Source organism: Pinus tabuliformis, chromosome X, assembly GCF_031772625.1.
Source record: "Pinus tabuliformis cultivar Carrire ecotype Pingquan chromosome X, CPIR1, whole genome shotgun sequence".
In the NCBI taxonomy this organism is placed as follows: Eukaryota; Viridiplantae; Streptophyta; class Pinopsida; order Pinales; family Pinaceae; genus Pinus; species Pinus tabuliformis.
The window spans coordinates 1,458,894,085-1,458,905,266 of record NC_142308.1 but is presented as its reverse complement, the minus strand read 5'-3'; the positions used below and the strand labels follow the sequence as shown (position 1 = coordinate 1,458,905,266).

Below are 11,182 nucleotides of genomic sequence, written 5' to 3'. Positions count from 1 at the left end.
TGTCCATGCGGAACCCGCTACACAGCAAACTGTCGATGGAGGAGAAGGGGAAAGTCGTCACTATAGAAACAGATGAAGAAGAAGAAATTTTGCAGGAGCTTATCATCATAGAAGAAGAAGACGAATCCATGGAGGTGGATAATCAGTCTACGCACTCTGCGACAAAATTACCCACCTATGTCCCCCCCCGCGAAAAGGGAAGGCCAAAGTGCCCAAGCACCTGGATGAAACTAAGAGCTCGCTCCAGACCCCGCTTGAAGGCACGCACTTGGGCTGTGTACCAAGCATGAAATTCAAAGATTGGGACCTCGTTGACCACAAGAAGTTCCCTCACCTTGAGATCGGAAACCACATGAAGCAGAACCCCGCGGGGGTGGTGACAGCATTAGAGCCGCGGAAGTGGTTGCGTGGAGTGGAGAAGGTTGGGTTGTTGAACCTACTTTGGGTGCCGCATTTCCACCGCACCCCAATAACCATTTTCATCACCAGGCAGCTGCTCTGCCTGGTGCATGATGGGTGCTATGGCTGGAGGAGCCCATCCCCATCATGACTGACTTGATTCATCGCGTCTCCTGGCTTCCATACAAAGGAGAAGACCTCGCGGCCATATTAGAAGGAAAGGTAGTGATTTGGCCATCACAGAGGCCATGAAAAAGAAGTACAAGCTGGAAAAGAAGAAGAGGGGCTACGCCATATCCAACATCAAGGACAAATCAGTCCACATAGCAACCCAAATCCTCATAGGCAAAGTTATGTGCAAGTGCCGCGTCGACGAGGTACATGCGCCGGTGGTCGCACCAACCGAGCAGTGCACAGAGGGTGTCCAGTTTAACTGGTCTGAATTCCTCTGCACAGAATTTTTAGAGAATTACCGCGAAGCCCAGGAGCAGGGAATAACCTTCCAATATGAATGGTTATTGCTACCCATAGTGCTCATAGTTGGGGAATTACCGGAGGAGAGTCATTTACCCATAATTGAGAGAGATTTACCGGAGGCTGCGAAGTACACTTCGCTTTGGGTCACGAAGGATGTTACAAGGATATGTGAAAACAAGATATTCTAGGTGCTCATGGAGATGAACATCCAAATGTGGATCAACCGTAAGCCGCGGTTATCGCCCACGGTTTACAACAGTCTGCAGAGATTTGCAAATTTTAAGGCAGATATGCATAACATATATATTAGGGCGTGCAAGGATCTAACGAAGCATTGGACAAAGCTACCCTTTGTAGCCACTGACAACGCCATTTTCAATGTCTTGGAGGCATGGCCACCAGAATGGTGTGCCCCAGACATTGCAGAACTCGAGAAGTTGGCAACGCAAAAGAAGAAAGACAATGCCAACCTGTGCATCGCTCAGTTGGCTGAAAAATGAAGAAAGAAAACAGCAGCATCATAAGTACGAGAAGCGCAGGACACGACATAGAAAGTAGCCGAGCTGGAAAAGGCTGCAGCAGTAGCAGCAGCACAAGAAGCATCCGCGAAGGCAGCTGAGGGCCAAACAACACCTTCGAATGGGTAGACAACAGAGGAAGCAGAAACAGAAGAAGGAAGCACGAACCCACGAACCGTGTCCACGCAGTTGAAGTGCCAACACCCAACAAAGCAAGCAGGATAGCGGAAGAAGGTCAAGGCCTCGAAATTGTCCATCGACCTGATCACCCTAACCGAGGGTGATCTGCATGACATTGGCAAGATGGTGCACGATGTAAAAAATGAGGCTCTCCAGGATTTCATGCAGGAGCACCAGACTGTGTTGGGGGCCCTCAGACTGCAATTGTAGATTTACGGGCGCGCCCCCTTCAGGTTGGTACCCTTTCGACCAACCTCGCAGTCGGATTCATGGCAGCAGAACAGACGTTGCACATGCAGATGAGGAACACAATAGTGTTGCCGGAAGGGGCTCTAGTGACATCAAATGAGGCCGACGTGCTTTCAGTTAGCACGATGAAAGGTCTCGGTGTGAATCTAGCTGCCCTTCCACGTGTGACATTATATCTATTACAGGATGGGATAACGACAGAGCTGCGTGCTAGGGAGAGCTACGCGCTCCAAGTCCTCAGTGAGTAGAAGATAAATATGGAACAACTCAGCTTGCAGCGCGAAGAATTGGTGTCACAAAATCAATAGCTGGTGCAAGTGATAGACGACGCTTGCCGAAGCGTCCCAGAATTGGCCATCCCAACAGATATACCAGTGGAGGTGTGGATCCATAGATTAGCAGCTGGAGACCGTGAGGCCAGGGAGGAAATGACAAAGGTTCAGCTGGAGCTGAATCTTCAGATTGCTGAGTTGTAGTTAAAGGCGCAGCCATCCGCTCCCCCGGAAGTCAGAGAACAGCGTGCTAGCACTATAATAGCGGGATTGGAGTAAATCGGAGGTGCAGTGCGAGACTGCACCAACATGTTGGAAGAATCACTTGAGGTCCTCACAACTCTACAGGAGGACCCCAACATACAGCACTTAGAAACAGAGGCATGAGAACTCCAACAATAGTATGACAGTGTCCGAGGAACTGCGTAGATAGTGGTCATCACCCAACGGCTTGCGAGGATGCAGCAGGCTAAAGCACTGAAGGAGCAGGTGGACGTGGCACGACATAAGGAGGCAGTCCTAAAAGCACGCGTCCAACCTTCGATCGACGAGGCCTTCACCATCATGGTAGTCATCGAACGCAAGCTTGCGCACATACAGGGGATGCACACATTGATGCAGAGAAGCACCAAGACATAGATGTCTCAGAACAACGTATGCAATAGATCCAACAAGCAACAACTCAGTGCGCTGCTGACCTTCGCGCAGTTCGAGAAGAGTTGGAGGGACTCCATGCAAAGATCGTCGCGCCGACAGAGTGACTTGAGGGCGAGTCATGATGTTTGTGTTGGGGGCCTATTGGGCATGGAATCCCCCTAAGGCATGTTTTGGGGCTCAAAACCCAAGTTTTGACCCAATCTGATCGTAAAGCTCTGCGAATTGTGGGCGTAGAGCGCGAAAGTATGATAGAGTCACAGGGTTGTCCTCCCTAGTTTTGTAATGTAATGTCGGCTAGATAGACCTACCCATGGTCCACAGGCCATGGAGTTGTATAAATAGAGTGAGGTTCTAAGTAGATAGAAGAGGGGAGAGAGGGAAGAGTCTAAGTAACTAAGGGAAGTGTGTCTTTGGGTCGTAGAGTAGGAGAAGGCTCTACAACTGAGTGCGCAGAGGCCTAGTAGTCCACAGCTGAGTGCGCGGACCCCTGTAGCTAAGTGCACAGGGCGGAGTCGAGTCTGTGACCGAGGAAGAAAATAATAAAGAGAAGTTTGTTATCATTTTGTGTATATGTTCTCGAGTTAATGAATGATTGATATAATTTGCAAATATACTATTTATTTACTACGCGCACCTATATGAATGGTTTATGTTGTTAAGTATAATTTAAAGCACACAAGTAGGCTAAAATAATCAACTAACATTGGAATACCAGTAAGATCTTGGGTAATAATGCAGAGCGCGATGCTCAACCCCTGAGTAGGGTTGCGCGAAGGCAGTATATCGGGTGGCGAAGGACGGGAAAGTGCGCGAAGCAACCTGTGTGCAGGGTCAAACCACGGACCACTTGAACTCATCAGACATCTCCAGGGTGCAGAAACCTGGTTCTAGCACCCTCCCATACTACTTTGGGTGAGACCTCAGTCTGCACTCCACAGACTATTGTCGAAAGGGCCAGTAGTATCGAGATTGTTTGGTTAAATTAACTCTGAACCTGGGTCAGGCCCCAATAAACCAACAACTGAGATAGAGAGATAAAGAAGGAGAGACAATGGGAGATAGAGATATAGATGGAGGAGGTAGATATGTGCTTACACTGAAATCAATGCACTATTAATCTAATTACTTTGAAATTAATGTGCATCATACATCTTGTTACATCAAATCAGAAATCAACATCTACACTAAAATCAATGCATCTAGTGCAAACAATTGAATAGGATTAGAAATCAACATCTATACAGAAATCAATGCATCTAGTGCAAGCAATCAAATAGGATATGAAATCAATAACTACACTGAAACCAATGCATCTAATGCAAACAATCAAATATGAGTATAACTCAACATCTACGCTGAAATCAATGCTTCTAGTGTAAGGTATTTAATATGATTAGAAATCGACATTTAAACTGAAATCAATGCATCTAATGCAAGTGATCAAATAGGATTAGAAATCAATATCTACACTAAAACCAATGCATCATGTGCAAGCAATCAAATAGGAATAGAAATCAACATTGACACTTAAATCAATGAATCTAGTGTGAGGTATTAAATAGAATTATAAATCGACATCTACACTGAAATCAATGCATATAGTGCATGTGATCAAATAGGATTAGGAATCAACAACCACATTGAAAAGATGACTTTCTAGATCTAGCTTCTATGCATGTATTTGTCTTTGTGAGACTCTTTCTTCTTCCCTCTGTCTCCACCTTCCATTCCGTGTCTATCTCCCTCCCCCTATCCTTCTCTCTCTTCCCCTCCCTCTCTCTCCCATGCCACTCTATCTGCCTCTCCCTAACTTTCTCTATCTTTCTCTTCTTTCCTCTCTCCCCCTGCTATCTATATTTATACCCCCCTCCATCTCTCCTTATTTGTCTCTCTATCTCAACGCCTAAACATATGTCACACACACTCTCTCTCTCCCCATATCTACCTATCTATATATCTCTCCCTCCTCCCCCCCCCCTCTCTCTCCACCCCCTCCATCTATATCTCTATCTCCCATCTATCCCTCTTCCTCCGGCCTCCCTCTTGTTGCCTCTCTCTTCCAACCGCTCCCCCGCCCCATTTATATCTCTATCTCCCCTTGTCTCTCCTTCTCACCCCCAAAACATACACACACTCTCTCCATATCTATCTATCTCTCTCTGCCTCCCTCTTCCTCTCCCTCTCTCTCTCCGCCTTCTCTCTCTCTCTCTCTCTCCACCTCTTTCTCTCTCTGTCTTTCTTCCCCTTCCAACTCCATCTCTCTCTCCTCTCTCTTCCCTTCTCTCCCACCTCCCTCTATCTCTCCCCCCATCATACACACTCTCTCTCTACCCTCCAACTCTGTCACCATCTCCCTCCCTCTCTCCTTCTCTTTCTCCTCCTCTCTCCCCCTCCATATCTATGTCTCCTTGTCTCTCTATTCCCCTTCTTTCCCTATCTTCATCCTCTCATTTTCTCTCTCTTCCCTCGTCTCCTCTCTCCCTCATGCCATCTTCATCTCTCCCTTTTGACTCCCTCTCTTTCCCCCTCCAAATTCATCTCTCTCCTTCCCTCTCTCCCCCTCCTCTCTCTCTTCCTTTCTCTCTCTCACTGTGTCTCTCACCTCTACGTCTCTCTCCCACACTCTATTCCCCGTTCCATCTCACTCTCTTTCTTAAATATGATCCCATTGTAGTGTATTTAAGAAAGTATCTAAATTAATGAGTCAAGATCCTATAACAAAAATAATAATTAAATGAAATTAAAATTAAAACAAAAGCAATCAAAAGGGAGGGTGTTTTTTTTTAAAGGTGAGAAAACAGAGGAAAATAATATTAACATTAAATGCAAATACCTATATAGAAACTAAAAATTCATAAATAGAAACATCAAACCTTAAAAAACAAAATAATCAGTAGACAAAAATAAACTAGGAGAACATGGCAGAGACCCAGCTTCTGCTAATATTCCAAACATCATCTCTTTTTAAATTATAGGGCCTTTTTTCCATTTCTAAGGCCTCCCTGAATTTACGATGATGGAAATGACTAACTTTTGCAATGACATGGACTTGCTCAATGCAGATGTGATGCTTGGATTGTTCTACATGTTCTGCCAAAGTAGATGAGTGGATGCTTGCCATGCTTGATGTCAGCTGCATGCTCATGAATCCTTGGTTTAATCAAGCGACCAGTCTCACCAATGTAGGGAGTCCCACAAGAGCAAGGGATAACATAAACACCTTTCATATTTTTGGGGTCCACAGGATCTTTAACGGATCTTAGGGAGCTTCAGATGGTATTTAGAGGCCTAAAGGTTGAAGGAACCTTATGCTTCTTTAGGATCCTCGCAATCTTGTCTGTAGTTCCTTGGATAAAAGGGAGATGAACCCCAGAAAAGCAATCCTTAATTTGAAATGCTTTGACAAAATTTTCTCCAAATCAACAAAAAAATAGAGAATAGAATCAATATATATATATATAGATATATAAGAGTCAAGATTAAATAAATTAAAATTCTATAACAAAATGTTAAAAAAAAAATTAAATAAAAATACAGATAAAAAATATATGTTAACATTAAATGTAAATATATATGTAAAAACAAAAAAAATATTTTTATCAAAACAGTTATTCAACCATATAAATCACAAAAATCTAAAATCTAACCTATATCAAATATCATTAAAAATGCAATCCCAAAGTCAATGAGCCCTAAATTATAAATTACAAATCCAGGTTCCAACAAAACTGTGACGTTTATATTGACGCTTAAAAGACATCATAGCTGCCGTTCTTCTGAGTACACGCCATTGTACTCAGTTTACCACCAGAATCTTTCAGCAGGTTAAATCCAAAAATCACATACAGGGGAAACCCTTCCAAGCAGTAACCAGGGTGGATACATCTCCATTACTCATGACCCACACGCTGAGATGAATAGATTTGGTAAAAAAAATCACATACAGGGGAATCGCTTCCAAGTAGTAAACCGGGTGGATTCATCTGCATTACTCACGACCCACACGCTAAGATGAATAGATTCGGCTGACCACAATCGATTACCCAATGAAGAATGATTGCAAGTCGAAGCAAATTTCCATTGGTATCTTGCATATTGGCGTCACCTATTGTTCTGTAGTTCGGTTCGAGGATGAAAATGGTGCCCATTCCCAAGAGATCAGAGCCCAAAAGGTGGCAACTGGATTGGGAAACAACTCTGCACCTTGTTCTATATTTTGTGTTACTAGGTTTGTGCGTGTTTTATTTAGAAGGTCTATTTGGGAGACTAATGATTGGTTATCATAAACCAACCCCCAAAAAACTGCCCACTTTGCCGCTTCGTTTCAATGAGAATGGCCAGTTCAAAATCCTTCAGGTACCTTTCTGTTTGCTTCATGCTCAACTCGTTTGATTCCCTCATTTTGTTTTATATAAATAACTGGTGGCTCAGTTCTGTTCTAATATATCCAGATCATATCCGATGTACTATATTTAGGTTTCTGTTTTTATCAATTAATAAGTATTTCTGATTTCTCTGTACCAATTTCAGATTCAATCCCTAGATTTCCGATTATCGACTTTCATTTTTCAATCCCGCCTTGGATTTAAACAGTTGCTACCCATTTCTGGTTTATGAAAACCTAATTTATATTTAACCTTTCTTCAGGCCTTTAATTGAAGCGTTTAATTTATTCGATTTGTGTGCACTTGGTGAAGGTTGCTGATATGCATTATGCAAACGGAGCAGTCACACGATGCGAAGATGTTTTACCTTCTGAGTTCCCTTCTTGTTCAGATCTCAACACTTCTGCATTTCTCACTAGGATGATCCAGTCCGAGAAGCCGGATTTCATTGTATTTACAGGTATGGGTTTTCTGCATGCCTTTTTCCATATTTTTTGAACTTCCTTTTGACTAAATTGCCAGGCCTGATGGGTAGCTAGTTTGCCCAAACACCCCGGACTTGCACCTGGCCTAATCTTCTTGAAACTTCTGCTATTTGGGTGGGGCAGATCAAAGTGGGAATGAATCCCTGGTTTCGGTCTACCCCATAGTAAACCAACAATCCACTGCTTTTGTATTTTGGACTTGCTTCAATGCACACGGCCCAGCCGCCCAAGACTGGGGCTGCACCACAAATCCAAATTTTCTTTGGCTTAGGCATCAGATTTGAGTATCTTGTCTGTCAAAGTTGCCCAGGACTTGCACCTGTTCTCATATGTTTTTGAAACATGCCATTCTGGTAGGGCAGACCACAGCAAGACTGAGACCCTTCTGGGTGGCTTAATACTCTGATGAACTTATCAGCGAACAGAGGCCTTTGATTATAGTTTATCTTTCTAGATTGCAATTTTATATTTGTTGGAAGAAACCTGCCAAAGAGATTGAGCATAAGTGATTGCAGAGGTAACCCAGAAGCCATTGATTATAGTTTATCTTTCTAGATTGCAATTTTATATTTGTTGGAAGAAACCTGCCAAAGAGATTGAGCATAAGTGATTGCAGAGGTAACCCAGAAGCCATTGATTAGCAGTCTGAAATTTAAAAATGATATATTAAAGGCAACCTTTACATTCATGAATCATTGCATAGAAATTTTCATGTCTTCGACTTAAAGGAGAAGAGACCTTTGATCAGGAGACAACATCTATGAACCGGATTCCGCTGACGCTGCCGATTCTATGGATGCTGCATTTGCTCCTGCAATAAAATCCAAGCTTCCTTGGGCAGCGGTGTTGGGTAATCATGACCAAGAATCTACCATGACCCGTGAAGAGTTGATGCTGTATTTATCTGTCATGGATTACTCCATTTCCAAGGTCAACCCTCTTTCTGATAATCCAAGTGACAGACAGAGATTTACAGTTGATGGTTTTGGAAATTATAATATAGAAGTTAAAGGTGCTTTGGGTTCAGAGCTAGAGAACAAGAGTGTTTTCAATCTTTATTTTCTGGATAGCGGTGATAAGTCGACTGTTCCTGGAATTTCTGGCTATGGGTGGATCAAAGAAAGCCAGCAGGCTTGGCTCCGAGATGTTTCTGCACTATTACAGCTAGGTTTTCTGAAAGGGTATACTGTATTTTATATGCTTTTTGAACACATATTTCTGCCACTCCAGCCCGATTTATCAAATCTAAAATTTTGTCTTGAAGAGGCACATGCCACCTATATAGTGTTGCATTATTCTTGTCTGGAGGCTTGTTGATTTTAGAACATATTTTGGACATGAGAGGGCTAAAAAGATTCACTGTAGGCATATATTTTGTTTTATTTTGATGTTGGCAGGATACATATAAAAGTGGATGGGCTCCACAGACTGATCCAGCTCCAGCTCTTGGCTTTTTCCATATTCCTCTGTATGAGGAATGGTACCTTGGAGGTTCAGAAATTGTGGGTGAAATGCAGGAAGGAGTGGGTTGTGCTTCCATAAACTCAGGTGTCTTGAGCACTTTTGTAAGTACTGGGGACATCAAGGCAGCCTTCACAGGTCACGACCATGTCAATGATTTTTGTGGGAAATATCAGGGAATTTGGCTGTGTTATGGGGGTGGATTTGGCTACCATGCTTATGGAAAAGCAGGATGGTCAAGACGAGCCAGAGTGATTATGGCTACTCTTGAAAAAGGTGAAAAAACATGGCAAGGTGTTACAAGTATAAAAACTTGGAAACGCTTAGATGATACAACATTTACTAAAATTGATGAACAGACACTATGGAGCAAATAGTTGAAAGTAGGTCTGTTAAAGTTCAGTTCAAGCTCTGCAGTGGTGTGTCACTGGTCCATTAATCTTTTGGGCAGTCACAAAAGTTCAGAATCCAGAATGACTTATTTTTCATGTTTAGGTTGGCAGTTTTGTTCTTAGTTCTTTTTAAGAAATCCACGTGATATGTTCTTAAGAGGACTATACCTTCAACACAGATGCAAACAGGGACAGAGAGGCATGAATGAACTGCCCGGAATTCATATGACCTCTACCATTTCTGTACATTATTTAACATCCTATCAGTCTGCTAAAGGCTCTGTTCTGGACACCTGTGGGTGTGAAATATTATCGTGGATGCTAATATATGTATTTTAATTTAATCGGTGAAGCTGTTATCTCCAAAAAGTTATGATTATGAATATTATGTCTGTAAGATGGTTTTTTATTAGCTTTAGCCTTTTAGTTATGATCATCGCTGCTTTTACATCAACTATCCATTGCCTCAATCACTGAGTTCTCTTGTCATGTTTGATATATAGCTTGCATTAGCTAGTTTGATATAGCTTCCTAGATTGCTTTTTTAGTTTTAAATTTTAGACCTCTCCTGTCTTTAGACTTGTTTTTTCATTTTTTGTTAGCTGACTCACTGAGTTTGAACCCAGAACATCATGAGACATAACTTCATACTATCAAAGTGATCACAGTCGAGCTATCCCCGTGGGCATCTTTAGACTTGTTTTACTGTATACCTCTGGTCTTAATTTCATTTCAGAGTTCCCTTGAGCCATTTACCTGTCTCAAAGCACTTGCCTCACTTTTACTCTAGCTTTGATATGTGTTATGGCTAGTATTTATTTTCGTAAATGCATTCTTTACCACCAAACCACACCATTTGAGTGGTGGACAGTTGACCTTACAGGGTTTCCAATTATACCTCGATTACGATAAACAAGTATATCTGAGTGGACACCTCTGGCTTCACCAAATGGACAGAGTTTCTCGTTTCACAGATCAATGAAATAGTTTTATAACGAACTTTTTATTGGAATACTTGCTTTAGGTATTCTTTGTAGATTATTGGTGGGTGCAGCTCACACATTTAATAAATGAGACAATCTGGTCTCACGGAGTAGTTCATGAAAACAGTGAACCAGTACACCCACACTCCGATGAGCTACTGGTTAAGAACACTGAATCATAATCGATCATTTTCATTGGATTAAAAAAATACATAAAATTGTAATGGAAAAAAAATATGATAAATAATTTAATTATTAAAAATAAAATAGATATATTTTATATATGTATATATCATGTGAAAGTGAATATATCAAAATGGCATTAAATGTAATATATATCTAAAACAAAACATGTAAGTAATGAAGCATTAAATCATTTAAAGAGTCTAAAAACCAACATGAATGTTGTTACTCATTATTAGCCTACTACATATTACTGATCAACATAATTACATCATCAATATTAGAAGTGAGATCTTTGGTATGAATCACAAGATTTGGCTGAGTCCTTAGATTCATCAAATTCGAAGGACATTTGCAATTGTAGTAGTAGTACTAGTAGAAGCAGGGGCTGCTTGGCTAGTGCCTAGAGCTACACCTACTATTACTGGATCTGCATCTAAATCAATATATGCCAAGTCATTAAGATCATATTTAGGATCAAATTTTGTCATGTGTCTCCTCTACCCATTCCAAGGTTGGATTAATATCACCCAACCCAATG

The 11,182-nt window shown here is 41.8% G+C and overlaps 1 protein-coding gene across 1 annotated transcript; it reads left to right on the top strand.

Moving 5' to 3' along the window:
* Positions 1-6,463: 6,463 nt before the first annotated feature.
* Positions 6,464-9,819, top strand: PAP28 (purple acid phosphatase 28). The gene is made up of 4 exons (XM_089447116.1): positions 6,464-7,108; positions 7,450-7,597; positions 8,371-8,810; positions 9,020-9,819. Exons 1-4 carry the CDS (start codon positions 6,884-6,886, stop codon positions 9,458-9,460), a joined length of 1,254 nt encoding a protein of 417 aa, XP_089303242.1. The 5' UTR covers positions 6,464-6,883; the 3' UTR covers positions 9,461-9,819.
* Positions 9,820-11,182: the final 1,363 nt, after the last annotated feature.

Coding starts and splice junctions, on each gene's coding strand:
- PAP28 (XM_089447116.1), top strand. CDS start 6,884: ATGAAAATGGTGCCCATTCCCAAGAGATCAGAGCCCAAAAGGTGGCAA. Junction 7,109..7,449: donor GCCAGTTCAAAATCCTTCAG/GTACCTTTCTGT, acceptor CACTTGGTGAAG/GTTGCTGATATGCATTATGC. Junction 8,811..9,019: donor GTTTTCTGAAAGGGTATACT/GTATTTTATATG, acceptor TGATGTTGGCAG/GATACATATAAAAGTGGATG.